Consider the following 27919-nt stretch of genomic DNA (forward strand, 5'->3'; position numbering starts at 1 on the left):
TCCCAACAAACGCAAGACTGTCATCTCATAGGGCTCTTGCCGCTAGATTTCTATGGCTTTGAAGTGCTTTGATGTCTAAGCGAGGACCGGTCAAATTTCGTCACCTAGGTCTGAAGTACAGTGATTTGGCAGCAGGTGCCTTCTACCCACCCCCTGAGGAACTTCCGAGTTGACAGGTTCTGTTTCGTCATTTTACAGTCTTTTATTTTTTTTTGCAGGTGTCCGCTCTGATACTGTCACATAATAACTAAGCTTGTGAAAAAGCAGGGAGCCTTAACACTGGGGACCATACTTCATCTGCAGAGTTGCAAAAATATAAGAATTTCAGGCTACATAGACAGCTTTTATCTTACCTGACACCCAAAAAGGCATAAGCCATACAGTACAATTCAAGTGGAACAGTTCATCTGATTTATTTCCACCAGATGTGTAAAACCACTGACAACAGTGAATGCTATTGCTGGTGTTCCATATTGTTTTGCAGGCGCTGCACAGATTATCAGATTTCAATTTAGAGGAAAGTGTCTTATCAATTCATATGATATAGCAATCTTCTGAGATGCACAAGCACCACTGCAAAACAGACAACCTGGAACATCACCAATAACATGAGTCAAGATTTGTGTGTGAGCCCACATAATTATGTTTCTGTAGCATGAGGCAGCTTGATATAAAAGTTGACCACATGGACTGGACGCTATAAAGATGTACACTGTTACCTTATAGACAGTGGGTGGTAGCTATGGTGACGCCGTACAGGTGAGACCTCTGGTCAGGTAGGTACTCGTCTGTGAACTGGCTGCTGTCCCGACTCAGAGCAATGACTCCGTCCCTACAAACACCACAGAAAAACAAATGCATATTCAAGTTTGAACAAAGTGCCCTAATGAAGAGCTGTGATGAGAGCTAGATTCCATCCGTGGTACTGAAGTTTGGCATTACAGTATGATTTAAATTTAAAGGCAATGTTTCAACATTTTGCGGGACTGCATTCACGGTAAATGCTTGTCAGCTCAACTTGAAATGACTTTTACATTTGAATCACGCAATTTGTAACACTGAAGCAATACAAATTGAATCGAGCCCTAACTGTTTCTCCCTGGCTTTAACATCAATACCCTCTCTGTTCAAGACAACAGCTAATGATGAACATTACTAGATACTTTCATTCAATGCGCTTGCTTGGACCTTATTGGTCTTTTGTGTTTTGGTACACTATTTTTTTAAATGTAAATTGTATTCGCAATTCAGCTGGTTGCTGCCAGTTGTGCAATGTGTTGTTGAAGATTGTTTTTTTTTAAAAACCACTCATACCATTACACTGAACCTAAAAATAACACTACTTTAAACATTACTTACAGGGTTTGCATGCAACCATTGCACCCATCGACCTCCATCAAAGCACAGCTTTAAGTATTTGACATAACTACGACTATTTAAACCCAGATATGTTCCTCTCTTACCTCCTCCAGTCTGTGAAATAGAAGTGGTTGGCATAGAACACCATGCTGAATGGGTAGTTCAGGTTGCTGTGGATCACCCTTCTACCCGTCCCATCGGACGCAATGCACTCCAGGCGCTTGGTCCCTGTGAGAGGGAAAGAGGGGAGGACACAGAAAAGATAAGAGATTGGGGATGGTAAGGGAGAGATTTTATAGGTTTCATCAGGTTGATAACAGTATAAGCCCCTTTCATAGTATACAGTCTGTATGCATCTGAACTGTGAATCACCTCTGACTCTGCTCCAAAACAGCTTGGCCCCATCCCCACTAACTCGAGAAATGTCCATTATTCAATCTCCCCCCAAATGTTGTGACAATGCAGAGGGCTCTGCATAGCTCCGCATTGACAAGATTGCTTGAGGGTAGGTGGGCGTTGGACCGTGGGAAGTCATGTATAAACACAAACTCACTTCCTTGAGAACAGCTCTGTTCTGCTCCGCGAAGCCCAAGAAGTATGAATGCCCTGACTTCCCGCAGAGGCCTCATAGCAGTAAATGCTGTACGGCCAATACAGAGGCAGATTGACCATAAATCGGCTTTCACATGCTGACCAAACTGGCTCCAGCTGTGAGTCTGCTGATTTTGTCTATCCCCACCAGACGAGTTCATGACAAGCAGGTTAAAATACCAAAATCAACTGTAACAACTATCAGTGGTGTATTGCTATCTGGTTTAAACGTCACAAACGTTTTGAATAGGCTGTATTGCAGCAATTAGGCAACCAAGAAAGGTTAGTGCGTCCCCAACAAATGACAGCAATAGGCTAATGATATTTATTTTACAACTGGTTTACTTATAATCCATTTTAAACTGAGCACACAATTAAAAAGACAGATCAAACTTAATTTAGCCAACAAAAATGTCTCAATACAATGAAACAAAACACGCTGCATATATTCATAAATATGCCTACAATGACATGCAGTAATAATAATGACAAAATACTGTAAATACGAAAAAATTAATTACGTTCTAAAATTGCATCCTACCTGAATAGCGAGTTGCATGTGCCTGCATTTGGCCGCGCCAACGTTCTTTCCATCTTTGTTCAATACAATATTAATACTTGTCCAAATTTCACTATAGGCACTCTAACTTTTTTGTTTTACTTCTTTCTTTACTTTTTGATTAAAAAGGCCTCAATCTTCGCAATCAATAGTAGCCCAAGACTCCTCACTATCGCTTTCCTCAGCAGCATGCATGTAACGCCTTGATCACACCAACCGTGTCAGTACATTTGGGTACACCAGAAGTACATACATTTCCAATGGAACACTGCAAGCCAGCAGTGCATTCTGTGTGGTGCATACGTTTGATTTATAGAGCATCAAACTGTATGCATAGACAGGTTGAACAGAAATGGTAGCAGAAGGTGAATGTTGAACTTTTGATGCACGCATATCCAGATGATGCTGCATAATATTTTGCGCAAACTGAGCTGTGGGTGTGATCGACGCGTAAGGCAGCAGGAAAGGAGTGAGAGAATGGTGCTGAAGCTTCAAATCGGGACATGTAATTTAGCCAGCTTGCTGTTGCTAGCTAATTTGTCCTGGGAGATAAACATTGGGTTGTTATTTTACATGTTTACAGGTTCTTTTTTGGGGGGGGAATTATCTTTGTAGAATTTGGACCCATTTTGAGTAATACAAAATCTTGTGTTCTCTACTCCGACAATTAATCCACAGATAAAAATGGAAAACATAGTTATTTGATTAATCTCTCCTCCATAATATTCTACAAAAAAAAAGTGATATTCTGAAATAGAGATTTCAGAATATCACTTTTTTTTGTAGAATATTACAGCTGTTATTCCATGTGTTCTAAATGTGAGCACTTGAGGCAGCATAGGCTACTAAGCACAGACTAATAACATAATACAACGTATTAGTGTTTTGTATGTTTTAAAGATCTGTCTTAATTAAATAATAATTAATTTCTTTGTGACGTGTATAACACTTGAATTGTGGTGTTTTTGTGGTTTATCGTTTTTACATATAGCCTACATTTTTTTCATATTCTAATAGTAGGCCTACCTAAAACTTTCATAAACACAACCAAATTAATTTTATTTTGCAATAGCATATAGGAAATGTATTTGTTATTAGCAACAATACCATCTCAGTAGTCTATTACACTTCTTATTAAGCATTGTGAAATAATTTACAATTACTTTATAAAATGATTACAAATGTTTTTATTGCGCGACCAAATCATGGGCTGGTGCCACCAGGTTAAAACGTCTGGAGCCCTGCCCTCCTGAGTGGTGCAGCGGTCTAAGGCACTGCATCTCTGTGCAAGAGGCGTCACTAGAGTCCCTGGTTCAAATCCAGCCTGTATCACATCCGGCTCTGATTGGGAGTCCCAAAGGGCGGTGCACAATTGGCCCAGCGTTGTCCGGGGTAGGCCGTCATTCTAAATAAGCATTTGTTCTTAACTGACTTGCCTAGTTAAAAAAATCTAAAATAAATAAAAATCATGATCCAAGATCAGTTTAGCATTTTTCCCCCTCTTTATGAGAGTGAGGATTTGGGAAAGTAAGATGGTTCTAGTTATATGCCTTAGGTGTGGTTCTATAAGCGCCAAGCTCCTAGAGGAGGCACGGGACTCTTACCTGCATCCGCCCAGCACACCTGTCTCGTGGCTGTGTCAAAGGTCAAGGCGTTGGGCAGGCCAATCCCGTCCTTCACCAGCACCTTCCTGCTGTGGCCATCCACTGAGGATCTCTCAATTTTCGGGGCCTCCCTGTTCCAGTCAGTCCAGTACAGGGTCCTAGAGAGACAACACACAGTTAGAAAGCACTTAGAAAGGGCAATTATGGTGGTGTGGATGGTGGCTCATTTGGTTCATAAATGGTGTGTGCAAGGGTAACTGGTGGGATCGAACCCAGGTCACCCGCTCTCCAACCCAAGTCTTAACTTCTTCTAGATCTGAGGGGGCATTTGGGGTTACAAGTCTCACGGGAAGGAGTGTTTACAAATCAATTCCGCTACACCAAGGTTGTGGGTTCAATTCCAGCACACACTGAATATGAAACCAGATAGGTACAGTGGGGCAAAAAAGTATTTAGTCAGCCACCAATTGTGCAAGTTCTCCCACTTAAAAAGATGAGAGAGGCCTGTAATTTACATCATAGGTACACTTCAACTATTGACAGACAAAATTAGAAAAATAAATCCAGAAAATCACATTGTAGGATTTTTTATGAATTTATGTGCAAATTATGGTGGAAAATAAGTATTTGGTCACCTACAAACAAAGATTTCTGGCTCTCACAGACCTGTAACGTCTTCTTTAAGAGGCTCCTCTGTCCTCCACTTGTTACCTGTATTAATGGCACCTGTTTGAAATTGTTATCAGTATAAAAGACACCTGTCCACAACCTCAAACAGTCACACTCCAAACACCACTATGGCCAAGACCAAAAAGCTGTCAAAAGACACCAGAAACAAAATTGTAGACCTGCACCAGGCTGGGAAGACTGAATCTGCAATAGGTAAGCAACTTGGTTTGAAGAAATCAACTGTGGGAGCAATTATTAGGAAATGGAAGACATACAAGACCACTGATAATCTCCCTCAATCTGGGGCTCCACGCAAGATCTCACCCCGTGGGGTCAAAATGATCACAAGAACTGTGAGAAAAAATCCCAGAACCACACGGGGGGACCTAGTGAATGACCTGCAGAGAGCTGGGTTCAAAGTAACAAATCCTACCATCAGTAACACACTACGCCGCCAGGGACTCAAATCCTGCAGTGCCAGACATGTCCCCCTGCTTAAGCCAGTACATGTCCAGGCCCGTCTGAAGTTTGCTAGAGAGCATTTGAATGATCCAGAAGAAGATTGGGAGAATGTCATATGGTCAGATGAAACCAAAATATAACTTTTTGGTAAAAACTCAACTCGTCGTGTTTGGAGAACAAAGAATGCTGAGTTGCATCCAAATAACACTACTTACTGTGAAGCATGGGGGTGGAAACATCATGCTTTGGGGCTGTTTTTCTGCAAAGGGACCAGGACGACTGATCCGTGTAAAGGAAAGAATGAACGGGGCCATGTATTGTGAGATTTTGAGTGAAAACCTCCTTCCAACAGCAAGGGCATTGAAGATGAAACGTGGCTGGGTCTTTTAGCATGACAATGATCCCAAACACACCGCTCGGGCAACGAAGGAGTGGCTTCGTAAGAAGCATTTCAAGGTCCTGGAGGGGCCTAGCCAGTCTCCAGATCTCAACCCCATAGAAAATCTTTGGAGGGAGTTGAAAGTCCGTGTTGCCCAGCAACAGCCCCAAAAACATCACTGCTCTAGAGGAGATCTGCATGGAGGAATGGGCCAAAATACCAGCAACAGTGTGTGAAAAACTTGTGAAGACTTACAGAAAATGTTTGATCTCTGTCAAAGTATTGAGATAAACTTTTGTTATTGACCAAATACTTATTTTCCACCATAATTTGCAAATAAATTCATAAAAAATCCTACAATGTGATTTTCTGGATTTTTTTTCTCATTTTTTCTTTCATATTTGAAGTGTACCTATTATGAAAATTACAGGCCTCTCATCTTTTTAACTGGGAGAACTTGCACAATTGGTGGCTGACTAAATACTTTTTTGCCCCACTGTATATACAGTGCCTTCAGAAAGTTCACACCCTTTGACTTTTTCCACATTTTGCTTAATTACAGCCTGAATTTTTTATTGATTAAGTTGAGATTGTGTGTCATTGGACTACACACAATACCCCATAATGTCAAAGTGGAATTATGTTTTTAGAAATGTTTACAAATTAATAATAATAAGCGGAAATGTAATGAGTCAAAAAGTATTCAACCCCTTTGTTATGGCAAGCCTACATAAGTTCAGGAGTAAAAATGTGCTTAAGTCACTTAAGTTATCTTGGCAAAGGAGAAATGCTCACTAACAAAAATGTGCAAAAATTGTGCACAATATTTGAGAGAAATAAGCTTTTTCTGTGTATGGAAAAATTTGTGGATATTTTATTTTGGCTCATGAAACATGGGACCGACATGTGGCGTTTATATTTTTGTTCAGTATAAATAATAAAAGAAGAACGCTTGAGTTACTCCAGAGCGAACATTGTATTTGGGAAAAGGCCAGGTCTTTGGACGTGACTTCAGTGTAATTTTGCTTCTCATGATTGGGCTTCATGATTAACCATGTGCTTTTTGATTCCTGAGGCTGGACAGACATGTGCACCCACTCACAGCCAATTCCTCTACCAGATATAAACCCAAATTGAATGTATGGCAAACATTTAAAAAAACACACACGCAAACACACGCATACATTTTGCCGAAACAAACACACAAGCCTATATCCTAAATACACATACACAAAACCCATTTCTCACTCACTCACACACTCACACACAGTACACACACACTCGTGCACTTGTAGCTGTGCTGATTGCTGATCTTGTGGGCCGAGCAGAGCGGGCCAGGAGTTCCTCCAGATGTGGAGTGGGGCTTAGATAGACAGACAGGCTCAGAATGTGTGGTTCCTTAGAGGGAGGGGGAGAGAGAGAGGGGGAAGGAGAGAGTGGTTGCTTTGGCAATTAGTAAGTAAGTAAGCCTTGTACGAGCCAGAAAGGCTCTTGCCCTATGGACCAATCTCCTGTTTTCCTCCTGTCAGTTTCGCAATACAACTATGTACTATACCAAAAGTATGTGGATACCTGCTCTTCGAACATCTCATTCCAAAATCATGGGCTTTAATAACATGGAGTTGATTCCCCATTTGCTCCACTCTTCTGAAAAGGCTTTCAACTAAATGTTGGAACATTGCTGCGGGGACTTGCTTCCATTCAGCCAAAAGAGTATTAGTGAGGTCGGGCACTGATGTGGGGCAATTAGGCCTGGCTCACAGTTGGCATTCCAATTCATCCCAAAGGTGTTCGATGCGGCTGAGGTCAGGGCTCTCTGCAGGCCAGTCAAGTTCTTCCACGCCAATCTCGATAAACCACTTCTTATGGACCTCACTTTGTGCACGGTGGCATTGTCATGCTGAAATAGGAAAGGACCTTCCCCAAACTGTTGCCACAAAATTGGAACCACAGAATCGTCTAGAATGTCATTGTATGCTGTAACGTTAAGATTTCCCTTCACTGGAACTAACTCCAATGGCGGAGAGTTTTACACCACTCCAGCCGACACTTGGCATTGCGCATGGTGATCTTAGGCTTGTGTGCGGCTGCTCGGCCATGGAAACCCATTTCATAATGCTCCTGGCGAACAGTTATTGTGCTAACGTTGCTTTCAAAGACAGCCTGGAACTCGGTAGTGAACGTTGCAACCGAGGACAGACGATTTTTACGTGCTACGCGCTTTAGCATTCGACTGTCCCGTTCTGTGAGCTTGTGTGGGCTACCACTTCGTGGCTGAGCCATTATTGCTCCTAGACATTTACTCTTCACAATAATAGTACTTATAGTTGACTGTGGCAGCTCTATCAGGGCAGAAATTTGACGAACTGACTTGTTGGAAAGGTGGCATCCTAGGACGGAGCCATGTTGAAAGGCACTGAGCTCTTCAGTAAGGCCATTCTAGTGCCAATATTTGTCTATGGAGATTGTTGGCTGTGTGCTCAATTTTATACACCTGTAAACAACAGGCGTGATTGAAATCGTCGAATCCACTAAGGGGTGTCCACATACTTCTGTATATATAGTGTATACTTTCGTCATGCTAATAAAGCATTTAGAATTGAATTGCGATAGAGAAAGAAAGAGATTGGGAGAGACAGGGACAGTTTAGATATCTTGATTTTTCCCTTCAGTTCCTATCTCAACTAATTTATCTACCTCCCTCTCTATTTCCCTGTTTCTGTCTCTGCTTCAATCTGTCTCTTTCTATCCCTCTTTTGCCTTCTCCTTCATCAGTTGTCTCCATCCGCTGTCAACCTCAGGGTAGGTCCCCAATGGCACCTTATTCCCTATACACTGAGTGTACAAAACATTAAGGATACCTGTTCTTTCCATGACATAAACTGACCAGGTGAATTCAGGTGAAAGCTATGATCCCTTATTGATGTCACTTGTTAAATCCACTTCAAATCAGTGTAGATGAAGGGGTGGATACAGGTTAAAGAAGGATATTTACGCCTCGAGACAATTGAGACATGGATTGTGTATGTGTGCCATTCAGAAGGTGAATGGGCAAGACAAAAGATTGAAGTACCTTTGAACAGGGTATGAGAATAGGTGCGAGGCTCACCGGTTTGTGTCAAGAACCGCAACGTTGCTGGGTTTTTCACGCTCAACAGTTTCCCATGTGTATCAAGAATGGTCCACCACCCAAAGGACATCCAGACTATTGACACAACTGTGGGAAGATTTCGAGTCAACATCGGCCAGCATCCCTGTGGAACACTTTCGACACCTTGTAGAGTCCATGCCCTAATGAATTGAAGCATTTCTGAGTGCAAAAGGGGGGTATACACTGAGTATACCTAATATCTGGAGCCCTATGGAACCTGGTCAAAAGTAGTACACTATATGGGAAATAGGGTGCCATTTGGGACGTAGCCCCAGCCTTCTTCTGTCCCCCCCCCCCCCCCCATGACTGTTGATGTGCAGAGAGTGTATTGTTAGTAAGCACATCACAGGAAGACAGCCGGGCCACAGGAAACTAAGCCTAATTAACGTGGCTATTAATTAAAGGAGAAGGGAAATGCCCCGACTCAAATGAAACACACACATGCTGATGCAAAAGCATACCTACACACACACACACACACACACACACACACACACACACACACACACACACACACACACACACACACACACACACACACACAATCATAGATGTCAACAACAAAAATCACACACTAAGGTAAAGACATACACTCACTTAAAGGCACACACATGCACACAACCTGGATCTGACAGGGTAGGGTAGCCTGCTCCTAAGGGACCACCTGAAGTACAATTCTTGCCTCAGAAGAGATATCTTAGTGAGGCTGGGTTTTGGAGCTGATGAGGTCAGAGTGAGATTACCCAGAAAAACCTGTGAGCCTTGACCTTAGGTTCTCCCGAGGCCGTCCTTGTCTCACTAACGTGAGTCAGTGTCCCAAATTGCTCCCTATTCCCTACATAGTGCACTACTTTTCACAAGGACCCTAAACAACAGTAGTGCAATATATAGAGAATAGGGTGCCATTTGGGATGCAAACTTAGATTAGTGTGGTAGTTAGAAACAATCCACCTCCAGTTCTGCTTTGATTTCTTCCAGTCACCCTAGCTCGTCAAACGCCTTTCCACGGAACAGTTTATGACTTTCGGGAAAGTCTCCTTTTGGTCAGAGATGTTGTGAAAGCAGTGGCGCAGTAACTGAACTCGGAACATAAGACAGCCATGGCCGATAGTCACGCCTATGTAGAAAACCAACCGGTACATTTACTGTATGTTCTCAAAAAGTTATGTTTTATTCTAGAGCAAAAAAGTGAGAATAGTAGATGTGCTGACTTGACTAATATAGTGTAACACCTAAACTATTGGGAGCGCACATTAATGTGCAAGTACGCTTTCTTTATTACATTAGGTATTTATGTGTTAATGTACACACCACTGTGAGAGATTTTGACATGACCCACTTTAAACCTCAACCTTACCCAGTGGAAGAGTCCACTATGATAGCACGGGGGTTGACCATGTCAGTGTCAAAGAGAGTCTGTCTCCCGCTGCCGTCCAGGTTAGCACGTTCGATCTTGTCCGGCGTGCTATCCACCCAGAACATGGCTCTGCGCACCACGTCCACCGCCAAGCCCTCTGGACTGGTTAGACCTACGGACAATGGACAGTCATAAAGGTTATTCAGTTGAACATACTGTAGTAAATACCTGAAATATAAGAAATTTCAAAATAGGCTACTAAAGCATGATTTTGGCCACATAGCATCATTAGCCTTAAAAAAATATGTTTGGGATTGTTTTAAATCGCATTACCTACAGTCAGAAGGAAAGGCAGCGTGCACAATTTAGACAGTGAGCGAGCGCAGCAAATACAGCAAATATCATTGTTGGTTCAGTGCCTCTTAAAAGTTCTGTTTTTGGACAATCATTTCTTCCTCTAGCTGGACGTATTCTATTTGTGTCTCCCCTTCTCATAGGAAAGGTAGACGCTTTTATTGATCTCTCTCATTTTTCATGTTAAAAAAAGATTCTGCTTATGTCTCCAGTCATACAAAGTAGAATTGCATGAAACGTGTTTTTCCCGTGCAATGAAAGAAGAAACATATCTGATACAGCCTATAGCCCAGGCCTCTACGCTATACGCAGCCATGCATTGAACAGTCTTTTTTCCGAACAGTGATTGAGTTATATTATTAGCCTAAATAATAATGTAAAATGTTCGGTGCCACATTTTCATAATGGCAACCCTGGTGTAAGTGTACCTGTGTTGATGAGAGTCTCAGGCTCGGCCCCAGGCTCCAGTCTTGCTCTGTTGATGGTCCTGCCTGCCAGGTCGGTCCAGTACACCTTCTTCTCCCTGCAGTCATAGTCGATGCCCACCACAATGGAGCCCTGTGGAGAGACACATACATTTTACACTTACTGTCTACCAGTTCAACACAGGTTGTACCTTAGCCACGATCAGAACACGTGACACAAAACTATATGGATCTACAAATACAGTGGTGAGTGCCGTGAACTTCACACAATGCCTAGAAAGAACACTAAGAAATTGTGAATGGTTGACATACAATGAGATATTCCTAGCTGTTCAATAGTACAAACTCTACATTAAGCTCTTGTAAGGACTAGCATGGAGTAGCCTAGTATTCTTCCTTACATGCAGAGCCAATAGTGTAGAGGAGCGCTCCGAGTCCATGAGTGTGCCATTGAGAGGCAGTGCCCCAATCTGCTGTCCCTGGGCATACAGGAGGGAGGTGCCTGAGGGGGGCGGGGTCACATCAGGGCGAGGCAGAGGGTGCATGGTGGGAGGGGCTACAGTGGGGACACCTGTAGAGGGTGGGTGAGAAGAAGGAAGAAAGTCTGGATAAAACACTGACAGATATACTGTATTAGACGTTAATGAACCTACCTGTGTAGATAACTAATTAACTAAAGGATACCTCACATTATCATAATTCAAATGTTCCTCCCAAACCTCAAGTTAACATCAACAAATGTTTATACAGTTTAAGATACATGTCACAGATTAGCATTCGACATTTAATCCTACAGTACAAACTTGAAAATGTGAAAAGATGACCAGCAGCGTCAGTAACGTCACTCACAGGCAGGCTTGACCACGTCGTGCGAGCGCGTCCCGGCCACCTCGCGGCCGTCCCGGTCCACACACCAACAGTAGCTGCTGTCGCCGTAGCACTGGATGGGGTTGAACTGCCCCTGGGGGTCGCACTGGGGCAGGTAGTGGTGGGGCCTGGGCAGGCCCCCGTAGTGGTCCACCAGGCTGGCCCGCCATCGCTCGCACACCGTCTCCGGCCGCTGGGTGGGGGGCACAACCGCTGAGAGAGAGGGAGAGGGGGGCAGAGGGAGATGGCACATGGGTCATATACGTACAGGGCTAGGAGAAACTCAGGTATTTTTTTCCTGAATTAATTAACTTTATTTGACTAATCCCAAATAGATGGTTTATAGATGTTCAGTAAGTGTTCAACTAACTAACTACTACAAACCCTAACCTTAACCCTTAACCTAAACTTAACCCTAACTCTTACCCTGATCTTAACCCTTTCCCTAACCTTAAACCTAACTGTAACCCTGGCAAGCAGTTGCATATCAACAGAGTTGCAGTTGATAGTTTGCTGATAGTGCGAGCATCTATGGATCATCTTTAGGGGACTAGCCAAATAAAGTGTCACTGAAAGTAATTCGTTCTGTCGTCCTGCACCAAGGGTCCCGTGTGGCTCAGTTGGGAGAGCAAGGCACTTGCAACCCCATGGTTGTGGATTCGATTCCCACGGGGGACCAGTACGAAAAAATCCTGACAATGTATGAACTCACTACTACTCAATGACTAAAATGTCAATTATCACATCAGGACACCAATTGATCATTGAATTATGACCAAAGCTTCAAAGTATGTGGATGGTTCGTACACTCTTCTTTCGCAGGGTCCTTTCTATGACTAAGTAAGCTGTCAACACTTGCAGTGAATCTGACTGCATGCACAGTCAACAGTTCCACTTCAAAATCTAAATAAACACCCTGACAATAAAAAGCAAACTAATAAGAAAAACAGACTAAGGTTTGACGCAATGTGAGCTCTAAAGACTATGGGCTCGGTTCAATCAGATCCGCTTTAGCCAAGCATTGTTTTTTGACAGTGTGAAGGTGGGACATCTCGATTAAGATTATAGAAATCCTCATTATTTTCTTAAATTATTTTTCAATTTGAGCATAATTATTTCTATATATTCTACACTTTCTCGTTCTGAACTTCTAACGCCTGTGGCTTAGTGACAATGATCGCAAGAGCAGCTGCTCACCAACGCAGTTCCACCTCCGACACCCCAAATCATCTGCTATGTGGGTGTCTGCTATCACCAGTTAATGCTTGATCTTATTAAATCTAGGGCTACGCTTGTCCATGTATGCTGTATGACTAACCTACCTAGCTCACTTTGTGAAAAGTCAGTCTCTGAAGACGAGACAACATTATACACAACTCTGGTCAGGAATGTGCAAATAGCCAGAGTTAAGTGTTGTGCTTCATAAGTAATGCATACATTTACATTGTGAAACGCTATTATGACTCAGGTAGAAATCCCCCATTGCCTTTTTAAGGGCCGTCCAATGGCTGTGGACTCTGTGACCCTTTAGTTGTATTACGGGTAGTGGATAAGCATTCCAGCTGATAGTGATGAGAAGTGAGCTGACCCCGCAAGCGTTTACAGGTCTGGGACAGGAGAAGGTGGGGGGCGTGTAAGGGCAAGAAATCAAATCAATCCTCCTGGTCACGTTCCTGTCTCTCCTCTACTACATGTACACACATACTCACAAACACAGACACAGACACTCAGTCTCGTTCACAAATGCATGCACGTGCATGTACACATACACACTCCAGCGTGGTATGTCCAACCCCTTACACACTTATCAGTCTCTTTCACACACATGCACACCTGCACGCACACACACTCACCCCCTGCCCTGTCACCTACCCACTTGTAAACATTCTTACAGATTTCCAAGTGTTTACTTTATCAAATCCACCTTGATAACATGCTTTCAGGAGCACTTAAAACATACCACTTTAGGTTAAACGGCTAAGTAATTTTTTTTGTTATCTCTGAAACTGTTAAAAAAACATGACCGAATGTTCAATTCTTTCCAACTCAAGACTCCTACACGGACACAAAAAATATGTTTTTTTGTGACGTGGGAGAGAAGAGCACACATTGGGCACAGTGTAGAAGAAGCAGTGGTTTGGCAGGAAAACCATGGGCGAACCACATCACTGACCTACCTCCTCCCCCTAACAATATAGACCTGACAGCATGACTTGGCACCATTTACTCGATTCAAATGAAAGTGATTACTCATACGCAATGAGGAGCTGAGCTGGGCCTTTACAGGGCGTATCACATTATTGGTGCCTAAACTTTTAACGATTCCATTTTGTTTAGCTGTATTAGATAGCAACAGTGCCTGCTGCCTGGCATTAATTCTAAACCTTAAGAAAATATCTTATGTGTGTCTAAGCTGGCCACATGAGGCAGATTGCATTGCAGCATGAACCTCTAGGTGGGTGTGTGTGTGGTCTTGCAATTGGTAGTGTTTATGCATGTGTATTAGTGTATACAGGTGTGTTGTGTGTACGTCAAATGTATGCACAACACATGTGAACTCATCTCACCTGGTTCATCACAGTTAGGTTGCGAAGTACCGGGTGGTTTCCTGGTCCCTGCCCTCTCCTGCCCCCTGCTGTCCACACACCAGCAGTGTCCTGTAGCACCGTGGCACTGCAGGGCTCTGTATTGACCCTGCTCATCACACTGAGGTACAAAGGCCCCGTCAACATTCCCCTCAGGACTGGTTGTCTGCAGACTGTCTCTCTGGTGTTCACAATGAGTCTTGGGCCTCTCAGGGTGATCTGTAGAGGCAGGTACGGGGTTATTAGGCACATGCCATCTTAATGACGTCGTTGTCTGGTGGATATTGTTTTTCTGGTTGACACAATGTCATATAACTAGATTACAACCAACTAGACGCTTATGTCCAGGTAAAGATGGCTATTTCATGACAACATCAAGACATCTTTTGGTTGTTATTACCAGATTACAACCAGTATACAACCTGACCATGACATCATAAAAGTCGTCATAAGGACTTTATTGTAAACAGTTTTTCCCACTGGTTATAGTTAGTTATTCTGAAAAAACAAGTACCCTTTACAGACGATATTACAGAGACAACATGGATGTTACTGTTATTATCCGTAATGTGTTTAACATTAAACTCACCTGGTACATCACAGTTAGGCTGGCCAGTGCCGGGTCCTTTCCTGGTCCCTGCCCTCTCCTGCCCCCTGCTGTCCACACACCAGCAGTATCCTGTAGAACCGTGGCACTGTAGGGCTCTGTATTGACCCTGCTCATCGCACTCAGGCACAAAGACCCCCAGGATAGGATACCCCTCAGGACTGGTCGTCTGGACACTGTCTTTATGCTGCTCACAGTGAGTCTTGGGCCTCTCAGGACGATCTGTAGAGACAGGTAAGGGGTTAAACCAGGTCACAGTTTAAACTATTGTTTTTATGTATTTAGGCTTTTTCAGTTGTTTTTTTTACTAAATTTGTATCTCCACATGCAATTCGTAACAAAAGTAATGCTGGAATAACCTATTTTTTTCCCGACTGGTCATGGCAAATAACTGTCAGTCTCACGGTAATTGACCGTTAATTAACATAAACACATTTAACATCTCATGGTTTCTAAAAAGTTGAATACATCCATTATTTATTTTAGACAGGTCTAAAGAAGCATGATATGAAGAAAATGTAGTCTATTTCAGAAGAAAAGAATACCATACTCTGAGTTGTCCTTATGTTAGGTCCTGATGTAGCTATGCCAAATGGCTGTGGGCTACACTAGTTAATTTAGCAGACAAGATTTACTTATAATTCAGTGGCATTATTTTATAGTATGAAGAATACAATCGAACAAAACTGAATAAAATATAAATATGCTCTCCAAACGATGTGTGTGATTGCGCACATTCTGTGTTGAGCGGTTAACAAAGAAATGCTTAATTTAGAGTTATAAACGTAACTTTAGTTGTTCTACAAACATTGGGCTATATGTTTTGATTTTTAAAACATTGTAACATGCTGACCACACCGATGGCGTCGCGTGCGCAAGCGTTGCAAAATAAATGTACACATACATATTATTCAATCACTGCACCCACACTGCTCGCATGCGTCAACGACCGTCTGCGTAGTCAGGCGCTAAAATAGGACTTGGTTCTATTTGTGATGCTTGACGCACTGCAAGTCCCACCTCTCCCATCTCCTCATTGGTTTTTAGGAGCATTTACCCACGTGGGTGATTGAAAGATGATCTGAGGTCCACAATCCAGCCCAGTTGGTGGTGGTAATGCACTTTAAAGTTGGTTGCGAACCGCCATATAAAGTCCAAAGATGAAGAAGCCTACAGTAGGAGAGATTACTAGAAACAAACTCGGTTTACCCTTTTATCTGTGGATTAATTGTCAGAGTAGAGGAACTTGTGCATTTCAGGTAAAATAACAACCCAATGTTTATATCCTAGGACAAATTAGCTAGCAACTGCAAGTTATCTGGCTAAATTGTCATAAATGTTTGATGCTTTTCGACCTGTCCCCAAATTAATAAAGTTGGTTCAGAGTTTGTTTTTATACTTCAACCTGTGAGTCTTGATCACGTCTGGTGTGGGTGGACAAAATCAACAAGCGTGCGATGGCGCACATGGACAAGTGGTCTGGTCAGCATGTAAGGCAGCATAATGAAACTCTAATGATGATTCGAAAAAAGTTGCTTGAAAGGCATGAGCTCAGCTTTGTTTTTTGCGAAGGCTGTACTCCAAAAGTCTCTCAATCACAATTTGACAAGCACTTGAAAATGCCTTGAATTTAATGGTGACATCCATGCCTTCTGCGGTCCTGATTGCTGCATTGTGCCATTCTCCCTGAGTGTGCTGTGCAATCCGAAGCGCCTCTCACTCACATGTCTCTTCGTCACGTGATCGAGTCTTTCTCACAGGCTACAAGTGAAGACAGACACATCGGGGACGCAACTGCCCGCGTTCTTATCCAATTCTGAGGTGCATATTGAAGATATTAGAAGAACTGTCCCCATTTACTATTCATCAGCCAACTCAAGATGAGTAGGCCTGACAAACAGAAAAAGCACTAGCCTATGTCAATCGACTATCCCCCGTAGTACAAAAGTTGGCCTATACTGTGCGAGAAATAAATATTCCAAACATAGTCTGGGACAGTTATGGGGTGCAATAAATCCCAAATTAATACAACCATTAAAAAAGGTTCTCACGCAATGTGGCTGACGCAACAGATCAGAAGGTTTAGCTTAAAATGTTGATAAACTATTAGGCTATTTCTTCACATTATAAGCGCAGCAATGCACACATGACAGTAGGCTATAATCAAATACATGTAATGCTTTTATTATAAAGGTGCATTTTTATGGTGAAAATTATTGTATGGTTCTGCTTTTCTTTTCTTAGTTAACCATGTGGTCTTTTTCTTTGTGATCTTGAACGTAGCCCTGTTTCTTTGTGTTCTGGAACGTAGCCCTGTCTTTCATTTTTGTTCATTGATTTCACCTGTGTTCGTTTCTCACCTGGTCTCATCAGCTCCCTATTTAGTTCAGTTCTTTCTGTTTGTATGGTTGTGAGGTATTTTTTGTTTTTGACTGCCTACCAGTTTGACCATGGTCTGTGACCACGATTCCTGACTTCTGTGAAGGCTTAATAAACATCTGCCACGCTCTGCTCATGAATCTTCACCTTTTTCTCCCTGAGTATACATTACAATTATCTTCCCAAAACTTGAAACTCATGCGCTGCTTATGAATGCCAGTTATGCTATAAACCCCTTGTAAAGCGGATTAATGTGCTTACATTTTAATTAAGAAGTTATTTGGCCACTTTAGTTGTGATACAAACCTTATCAAAACATATATAGGCCTATCTGCTCCTATAGGATCAAGAGAGACGCTCAAGTGTTTTAGTACTATATCTCTTGACACAATGATGAAAATAATCATGGCCTCTAAACCTTCAAGCTGCATACTGGACCCTATTCCAACTAAACTACTGAAAGAGCTGCTTCCTGTGCTTGGCCCTCCTATGTTGAACATAATAAACGGCTCTCTATCCACCGGATGTGTACCAAACTCACTAAAAGTGGCAGTAATAAAGCCTCTCTTGAAAAAGCCAAACCTTGACCCAGAAAATATAAAAAACTATCGGCCTATATGGAATCTTCCATTCCTCTCAAAAATTTTAGAAAAGGCTGTTGCGCAGCAACTCACTGCCTTCCTGAAGACAAACAATGTATATGAAATGCTTCAGTCTGGTTTTAGACCCCATCATAGCACTGAGACTGCACTTGTGAAGGTGGTAAATTACATTTTAATGGCATCGGACCGAGGCTCTGCATCTGTCCTCGTGCTCCTAGACCTTAGTGCTGCTTTTGATACCATCGATCACCACATTCTTTTGGAGAGATTGGAAACCCAAATTGGTCTACACGGACAAGTTCTGGCCTGGTTTAGATCTTATCTGTCGGAAAGATATCAGTTTGTCTCTGTGAATGGTTTGTCCTCTGACAAATCAACTGTAAATTTCGGTGTTCCTCAAGGTTCCATTTTAGGACCACTATTGTTTTCACAATATATTTTACCTCTTGGGGATGTCATTCGAAAACATAATGTTAACTTTCACTGCTATGCGGATGACACACAGCTGCACATTTCAATGAAACATGGTGAAGCCCCAAAATTGCCCTCGCTAGAAGCATGTGTTTCAGACATAAGGAAGTGGATGGCTGCAAACTTTCTACTTTTACATTCGGACAAAACAGAGATGCTTGTTCTAGGTCCCAAGAAACAAAGAGATCTTCTGTTGAATCTGACAATTAATCTTAATGGTTGTACAGTCGTCTCAAATAAAACTGTGAAGGACCTCGGCGTTACTCTGGACCCTGATCTCTCTTTTGAAGCACATATCAAGACCATTTCAAGGACAGCTTTTTGCCATCTACGTAACATTGCAAAAATCAGAAACTTTCTGTCCAAAAATGATGCAGAAAAATGTATCCATGCTTTTGTCACTTCTAGGTTAGACTACTGCATTGCTCTACTTTCCGGCTACCCAGACAAAGCACTAAATAAACTTCAGTTAGTGCTAAATACGGCTGCTAGAATCCTGACTAGAACCAAAAAATTTGATCATATTACTCCAGTGCTAGCCTCCCTACACTGGCTTCCTGTCAAAGCAAGGGCTGATTTCAAGGTTTTACTGCTAACCTACAAAGCATTACATGGGCTTGCTCCTACCTATCTCTCTGATTTGGTCCTGCCGTACATACCTACACGTACGCTACGGTCACAAGACGCAGGCCTCCTAATTGTCCCTAGAATTTCTAAGCAAACAGCTGGAGGCAGGGCTTTCTCCTATAGAGCTTCATTTTTATGGAACGGTCTGCCTACCCATGTCAGAGACGCAAACTTGGTCTCAACCTTTAAGTCTTTACTGAAGACTCATCTCTTCAGTGGGTCATATGATTGAGTGTAGTCTGGCCCAGGAGTGGGAAGGTGAACGGAAAGGCTCTGGAGCAACGAACCGCCCTTGCTGTCTCTGCCTGGCCGGTTCCCCTCTTTCCACTGGGATTCTCTGCCTCTAGCCCTATTACAGGGGCTGAGTCACTGGCTTACTGGGGCTCTCTCATGCCGTCCCTGTCTGGGTTGGCGCCCCCCCTTGGGTTGTGCCATGGCGGAGATCTTTGTGGGCTATACTCAGCCTTGTCTCAGGATGGTAAGTTGGTGGTTGAAGATATCCCTCTAGTGGTGTGGGGGCTGTGCTTTGGCAAAGTGGGTGGGGTTATATCCTTCCTGTTTGGCCCTGTCCGGAGGTGTCCTCGGATGGGGCCACAGTGTCTCCTGACCCCTCCTGTCTCAGCCTCCAGTATTTATGCTGCAGTAGTTTATGTGTCGGGGGGCTAGGGTCAGTTTGTTATATCTGGAGTACTTCTCCTGTCCTATTCGGTGTCCTGTGTGAATTTAAGTGTGCTTTCTCTAATTCTCTCTTTCTTTCTCTCTCTCGGAGGACCTGAGCCCTAGGACCATGCCCCAGGACTACCTGACATGATGACTCCTTGCTGTCCCCAGTCCACCTGGCCGTGCTGCTGCTCCAGTTTCAACTGTTCTTCCTTATTATTATTCGACCATGCTGGTCATTTATGAACATTTGAACATCTTGGCCATGTTCTGTTATAATCTCCACCCGGCACAGCCAGAAGAGGACTGGCCACCCCACATAGCCTGGTTCCTCTCTAGGTTTCTTCCTAGGTTTTGGCCTTTCTAGGGAGTTTTTCCTAGCCACTGTGCTTCTACACCTGCATTGATTGCTGTTTGGGGTTTTAGGCTGGGGTTCTGTACAGCACTTTGAGATATCAGCTGATGTACGAAGGGCTATATAAATCAATTTGATTTGATTTGGATAGGCTACATGAGGTGTGTGACTATGATTCAACATAAAAAAGGCAGTTACTTATGCTGGGCATCATTCACAAGTGATAATATAGGCTAATATTGTCACCAATCACACTATTCTTGATTTAATCTTGTCTTTACATATACTAAATAATATGTGTGAAATTTAGAATGGACCATTATCATGCACCTGTCTCGAAACCGGGAAGCGGAAAAAAATAGATCTATGCACTTAAATAGCGAATGGAGGATGCTTTTCCTGTAGTTCATTTTCATGCCAGCCAGGTAGGCTAGACTCCTGTTGTAAAGATAAACAATATGCTTAATATTAGGAAAGTTGAGAAGTAAATATAAACTCAGCAAAAAAGAAAAGTCCTCTCACTGTCAACTGTGTTTATTTTCAGCAAACTCAACATGTGTAAATACTATTTGTATGAACACAAGACTCAACAACTGAGACAAACTGAACAGGTTCCACAGACATGTGAATAACAGAAATGGAATAATAATGTGTCCCTGAACAAAGGAGGGGTCAAAATCAAAAGTAACAGTCAGTATCTGGTGTGGCCACCAGCTGCATTAAGTACTGCAGTGCATCTCCTCCTCATGGACTGCACCAGATTTGCCAGTTATTGCTGTGAGATGTTACCCCACTCTTCCACCAAGGCACCTGCAAGTTCCCGGACATCTGGGGGAAATGGCCCTAGCCCTCACCCTCTGACCCAACAGGTCCCATTTGTGCTCAATGGGATTGAGATCCGGGCACTCTGTCATGCTGGAGGGTCATGTCAGGATGAGCCTGCAGGAAGGGTACCACATGAGGGAGGAGGATGTCGTCCCTGTAACGTACAGCGTTGAGATTGCCTGCAATGACAACAAGCTCAGTCCGATGATGCTGTGACACATCGCCCCAGACCATGACGGACCCTCTACCTCCAAATCGATCCCGCTCCAGAGTACAGGCCTCGGTGTAACGCTCATTCCTTTGACGATAAACGTAAATCCGACCATCACCCCTGGTGAGACAAAACCGCGAATCGTCAGTGAAGAGCACTTTTTGCCAGTCCTGTCTGGTCCAGCGACGGTGGGTTTGTGCCCATAGGAGACGTTGTTGCCGGTGTTGTCTGGTGAGGACCTGCCTTACAACAGGCCTACAAGCCCTCAGTCCAGCCTCTCTCAGCCTATTGCGGACAGTCTGAGCACTGATGGAGGGATTGTGCGTTCCTGGTGTAACTCGGGCAGTTGTTGTTGCCATCCTGTACCTGTCCCGCAGATGTGATGTTCGGATGTTCTGATCCGGTGCAGGTGTTGTTACACCTGGTCTGCCACTGCAAGGACGATCTGCTGTCCGTCCTGTCTCCCTGTAGCACTGTCTTAGCCATCTCATAGTACAGACATTGCAATTATTGCCCTGGCCACATCTGCAGAACTCATGCCTCATTGCAGCATGCCTAAGGCACGTTCACGCAGATGAGCAGGGACCCTGGGCATCTTTCTTTGGTGTTTTTCAGTAGAAAGGCCTCTTTAGTGTCCTAAGTTTTCATAACTGTGACCTTAATTGCCTACTTTCTGTAAGCTGTTAGTGTCTTAACGACTGTTCCACAGGTGCATGTTCATTAATTGTTGGTATTTGGATTTTTACCAATTATCTTTGAAAGACAGGGTCCTGAAAAAGGGACGTTTCTTTTTTTTGTTGCTAAGGTTAGTAGGCCTAGTCCAGTGGTCACCAACCTTTTCTGAGTCAGGATCACTTTCTGAGTCAAAATGCACACCGAGATCTACCGGTGATTTTTTTATTAACATGACTTAAAAAATGTAAGCCTATGCAACAATAACCAATTAAAAACAGTACTGTAGCAATGAGGTTTCTGCAGTAAGCTATAGGCACAATACATTATCGCCGCATACTGGCTTTGCTTGAATTTATCTGCCAATTCATTGTTGTTCAGGACATTTAAAAAAAATTCTATTTCAAAATTTGAGGTAGGCTATATGATCACACCGGTAATAGATCCATTGTTGTAGATCCATTGATGCACAGCTGAGTGAGCATACTGTGGAAGGACCACCAGAGGGCAGGCTGGGCTCATGGATAGTAGCCCAACAAGGCATGGGAGACAAGGTAACCAGAGGCAATTAAGCACAGCTGACGGTACTAATGACATACTCTCCTTCCCCTATAAGAGAGAGAATGGAACCAGCAGAGAGGGGGAAACTATCTCTGGAAGATGGCCACCGAGAGAGAGGAGCTATCCAGGAAGAACCACTAAGACGGTGACAAGCCCGTGACTTTTTGTTGTAGTTTAAAGATAATCCTATTATGTTCTTGTTTCATCTGGAGAAGAAGATGTATGTTTTTCCTTGGAAGATTTTCATTGATTACGTTGGAGTGTTTGTGTTGACCCAATGCCCTCAATAGAGAACTGTGTTCAATCAAGAAAACTTACTCCTGACTCGTTTATTCCACCTTCCCGCTTTAGAGTGACGCCCAATTACTTGGTCCGCTCACAATACTTTTAAATAATTTGCTTTTTATTTTACTGGGCTGATGGTGCCTGCTACTGATGGTCTGTCTCAGCGGAGGGCGAGAGCAGCAGACTGAGGGTCCGTCTCTCAACATCCCTCAGCTCTCCCTTTCCTTCACTGACCAAAAAGGGACACAGTCTTCCAGCTGATGGCGAAAACTCGAGTCGCACCGCATTATTTCTGCCTCATGCACAAATTCATGTTGTTACTCCTATGAACAAAGAAAGTGAAATATTCCTTGATATTAAAAAAGACCCAAGCCGTTAATAATAACAACAACGCAAGCCTATAGCTACACTTACCTTCTCATTCATTACTGCCGCACTGCTTGTTGTAGCGTTGAGTGGAAATAGGAAGAATGCGCATTTATTGGCTTATAAAAGTTTTGAATACAAAGTAGTGACTGTGCTGAGTAAGAACTTAAACATGAACTCACTCATAAAAACAGCAGCTCTTTGCTGTATTCGTTGACAGTCTCTCTCTAGTCATGGTTTTAAACGTTTTGAAATCTCACAGTATCAATTTTGCCGTAGCTTTCTTTTATGCCTGCTACGTTAATGCAGACTCGGTCATCTAAGCAATCTGATTGGCCAGCAATGGAATAGTGCACTTGATTTCCTCTCCAGGCTCACCGGGAAGGCAGAGTTTGTACCTTCAGACACATTAAATGGCAACAGCTGAATTGGCTGCACCTACCACCAACAGCCGAGACTAATTAAAAAAAAAATAGGAACACAGGCTTTATCGTTGGGTTTTTTACAGAAATGTTTGGCGATCGACGAGAAATGTCCCAGTCGGTCTTCTCCCTGAATTTGCAGCATTGGTGTCAGTGTGGGATGCTACTCCTGTAAGGCCATCAAATGTGTGTCTGTGTGAAAGACACATAAAAATGAGTGGATTGGGTCATTAAAGTTACAACTCCTACCTTTTTCATCACAGTTAGGCTGGCTAGTGCCAGGTCCTTTCCTGGTCCCTGCTCTCTCCTGCCCCCTGCTGTCCACACACCAGCAATGTCCTGTAGAACCGTGGCACTGCAGGGCTCTGTATTGACCCTGCTCATCGCACTCAGGCACAAAGACCCCCGGGATAGGGTACCCCTCAGGACTGATCGTCTGGACACTGTCTTTATGCTGCTCACAGTGAGTCTTGGCCCTCTCAGGAAGATCTGTAGAGACAGGTAAGGGGTTAAACTAGGGAACTGATCAACCCAATCACACATTGCTATTCGCCCAAGCCTCCCCAGCTTCCGCTTCACCTAAATCCAGACAGCAGATGTTCCGAAAGAGCTGCAAAACCTGGACCCGTACAAATCAGCTGGGCTAGACAATCTGGACCCTCTCTTTCCAAAACAATCCGCCGCCATTGTTGCAACCCCTATTACCAGCCTGTTCAACCTCTTTCGTATCGTCCGAGATCCCTAAAGATTGGAAAGCTGCCACGGTCATCCCCCTCTTTAAAGGGGGTGACACCCTAGACCCAAACTGTTACAGACCTATATCCATCCTGCCCTGCCTATCTAAAGTCTTCGAAAGCCAAGTTAATAAACAGATCACTGACCATTTCGAATTCCACCGTACCTTCTCCACTGTGCAATCAGGCTTCCGAGCCGGTCACGGGTGCACCTCAGCCACACTCAAGGTACTAAACGATATCATAACCATCATCGATAAAAGACAGTACTGTGCAGCCGTCTTCATCGACATGGCCAAGGCTTTCGACTCTGTCAATCACCGTATTCTTATCGGCAGACTCAATAGCCTTGGTTTTTCTAATGACTGCCTCGCCTGGTTCACCAACTACTTTGCAGACAGAGGTCAGTGTGTCAAATCGGAGGGCATGTTGTCCGGACCTCTGGCAGTCTCTATGGGGGTGCCACAGGGTTCAATTCTCGGGCCGACTCTTTTCTCTGTATATATCAATGATGTCGCACTTGCTGCGGGCAATTCCCTGATCCACCTCTACGCAGATGACACCATTCTGTATACTTCTGGCCCTTCCTTGGACACTGTGCTAACTAACCTCCAAACGAGCTACAACACTCCTTCCGTGGCCTCCAACTGCTCTTAAACGCTAGTAAAACCAAATGCATGCTTTTCAACTGTTTGCTGCCCGCACCCGCCCACCCGACTAACATCACCATCTTGGACGGCTCCGACCTAGAATATGTGGACAACTATAAATACCTAGGTGTCTGGCTAGACTGTAAACTCTCCTTCCAGACTCATATTAAACATCCCCAATCAAAAATCAAATCTAGAATCGGCTTTCTATTTCGCAACAAAGCCTCCTTCACTCACGCCGCCAAACTTACCCTAGTAAAACTGACTATCCTACCGATCCTCGACTTAGGCGATGTCATCTACAAAATAGCTTCCAACACTCTACTCAGCAAACTGGATGCAGTCTATCACACTGCCATCCGTTTTGTTACCAAATCACCTTATATCACCCACCACTGCGACCTGTATGCTCTAGTCGGCTGGCACTCGCTACATATTTGTCGCCAGACCCACTGGACCCAGGTCATCTATACGTCTATGCTAGGTAAAGCTCCGCCTTATCTCAGTTCACGATAACAACACCCACCCGTAGCACACGTTGTAGCAGGTATATCTCACTGATCATCCCCAAAGCCAACACCTCTTTTGGCCGCCTTTCATTCCAGTTCTCTGCTGCCAGTGACTGGAACGAATTGCAAAAATCGCTGAAGTTGGAGACTTTTATTTCCCTCACCAACTTTAAACATCAACTGTCTGAGCAGCTAACCAATCTCTGCAGCTGTACATGGTCCATCTGTAAATAGCCCACCCAATCTACCTCATCCCCATACTGTTTTTATTTTATTTACAGTGCCTTGCGAAAGTATTCGGCCCCCTTGAACTTTGCGACCTTTTGCCACATTTCAGGCTTCAAACATAAAGATATAAAACTGTATTTTTTTGTGAAGAATCAACAACAAGTGGGACACAATCATGAAGTGGAACGACATTTATTGGATATTTCAAACTTTTTTAACAAATCAAAAACTGAAAAATTGGGCGTGCAAAATTATTCAGCCCCCTTAAGTTAATACTTTGTAGCGCCACCTTTTGCTGCGATTACAGCTGTAAGTCGCTTGGGGTATGTCTCTATCAGTTTTGCACATCGAGAGACTGAAATTTTTCCCCATTCCTTCTTGCAAAACAGCTCGAGCTCAGTGAGGTTGGATGGAGAGCATTTGTGAACAGCAGTTTTCAGTTCTTTCCACAGATTCTCGATTGGATTCAGGTCTGGACTTTGACTTGGCCATTCTAACACCTGGATATGTTTATTTTTGAACCATTCCATTGTAGATTTTGCTTTATGTTTTGGATCATTGTCTTGTTGGAAGACAAATCTCCGTCCCAGTCTCAGGTCTTTTGCAGACTCCATCAGGTTTTCTTCCAGAATGGTCCTGTATTTGGCTCCATCCATCTTCCCATCAATTTTAACCATCTTTCCTGTCCCTGCTGAAGAAAAGCAGGCTCTACCCATGATGCTGCCACCACCATGCTTGACAGTGGGGATGGTGTGTTCAGCTGTGTTGCTTTTACGCCAAACATAACGTTTTGTATTGTTGCCAAAAAGTTCAATTTTGGTTTCATCTGACCAGAGCACCTTCTTCCACATGTTTGGTGTGTCTCCCAGGTGGCTTGTGGCAAACTTTAAACAACACTTTTTATGGATATCTTTAAGAAATGGCTTTCTTCTTGCCACTCTTCCATAAAGGCCAGATTTGTGCAATATACGACTGATTGTTGTCCTATGGACAGAGTCTCCCACCTCAGCTGTAGATCTCTGCAGTTCATCCAGAGTGATCATGGGCCTCTTGGCTGCATCTCTGATCAGTCTTCTCCTTGTATGAGCTGAAAGTTTAGAGGGACGGCCAGGTCTTGGTAGATTTGCAGTGGTCTGATACTCCTTCCATTTCAATATTATCGCTTGCACAGTGCTCCTTGGGATGTTTAAAGCTTGGGAAATCTTTTTGTATCCAAATCCAGCTTTAAACTTCTTCACAACAGTATCTCGGACCTGCCTGGTGTGTTCCTTGTTCTTCATGATGCTCTCTGCGCTTTTAACGGACCTCTGAGACTATCACAGTGCAGGTGCATTTATACGGAGACTTGATTACACACAGGTGGATTGTATTTATCATCATTAGTCATTTAGGTCAACATTGGATCATTCAGAGATCCTCACTGAACTTATGGAGAGAGTTTGCTGCACTGAAAGTAAAGGGGCTGAATAATTTTGCACGCCCAATTTTTAAATTTTTGATATGTTAAAAAAGTTTGAAACATCCAATAAATGTCGTTCCACTTCATGATTGTGTCCCACTTGTTGTTGATTCTTCGCAAAAAAATACAGTTTTATATCTTTATGTTTGAAGCCTGAAATGTGGCAAAAGGTCACAAAGTTCAAGGGGGCCGAATACTTTCGCAAGGCACTGTACATTTCTGCTCTTTTGCACACCAGTATCTCTACTTGCACATCATCATATGCTCATTTATCACTCCCGTGTTAATCTGCTAAATTGTAACTATTCGCTCCTATGGCCTACCTCCTCATGCCTTTTGCACACACTGTATATAGACTTTCTTTTTTCTACTGTGTTATTGATTTGTTTATTGTGTTATTGGCTTGTTTATTGTTTACTCCATATGAAACTCTGTGTTGTTGTCTGTGTCACACTGCTTTGCTTTATCTTGGCCAGGTCGCAGTTGCAAATGAGAACTTGTTCTCAGCTAGCCTACCTGGTGAAATAAAAGTGAAGTAAAAAAATAAAAAATAAAATAAAAATAGGTTGTGGTGGTACTTCCGGTACAAAATACTAACTTGGTAAAACTAAATGTTAAAAAATGACCACATATGTCAAAGCAATAGATTATACCTTTCATTCTGGTAGTAAATGTCTATGCTCAAGCCTTGAGTCAAGGTGTTTGCTTTATTATCGTTTATTACATGTGGTAGCATGCTAGGTATTGTCTTTGGTAGCTAGCCCAAAAGCTAGTACAGTTGCGTTAACTGGAGCTCGCCAACAAGTTAACTGGCTAGGTAAAATTTAAATGGGGATAGGGAGAACTTTTTTCGTCGCCCAAATGGCAACTTAATTAGCTAGCTACTAAAAGATTGATAACTTGTGTTCAGCGACCAGTTAAAATCCAGTATTCC

At 43.2% G+C, this 27919-nt stretch overlaps 1 protein-coding gene across 5 annotated transcripts in view; it reads right to left on the reverse strand.

Annotated features, from left to right (window-relative positions):
* Positions 1-27919, reverse strand: part of nid2a (nidogen 2a (osteonidogen)) — a 108777-nt gene that overhangs the window by 649 nt on the left and 80209 nt on the right. For all 5 annotated transcript variants that reach the window (XM_090220420.1, XM_090220419.1, XM_021584306.3 and 2 more), the window contains 10 exons: positions 23655-23894; positions 14952-15191; positions 14345-14581; positions 11760-11990; positions 11312-11481; positions 10914-11043; positions 10132-10303; positions 4114-4271; positions 1464-1587; positions 720-832 (listed from right to left, as the gene is read on the reverse strand). In XM_090220420.1, coding sequence (XP_090076546.1) covers positions 721-832; positions 1464-1587; positions 4114-4271; positions 10132-10303; positions 10914-11043; positions 11312-11481; positions 11760-11990; positions 14345-14581; positions 14952-15191; positions 23655-23894 — 1814 coding nt within the window. In that variant the 3' untranslated portion in view covers position 720. The remainder of the gene's footprint in view (positions 1-719; positions 833-1463; positions 1588-4113; positions 4272-10131; positions 10304-10913; positions 11044-11311; positions 11482-11759; positions 11991-14344; positions 14582-14951; positions 15192-23654; positions 23895-27919) is intronic.

The sequence above is a fragment of the Oncorhynchus mykiss genome, chromosome 25, assembly GCF_057628025.1.
Source record: "Oncorhynchus mykiss isolate SJ-2025 chromosome 25, ASM5762802v1, whole genome shotgun sequence".
Taxonomy (NCBI): Eukaryota; Metazoa; Chordata; class Actinopteri; order Salmoniformes; family Salmonidae; genus Oncorhynchus; species Oncorhynchus mykiss.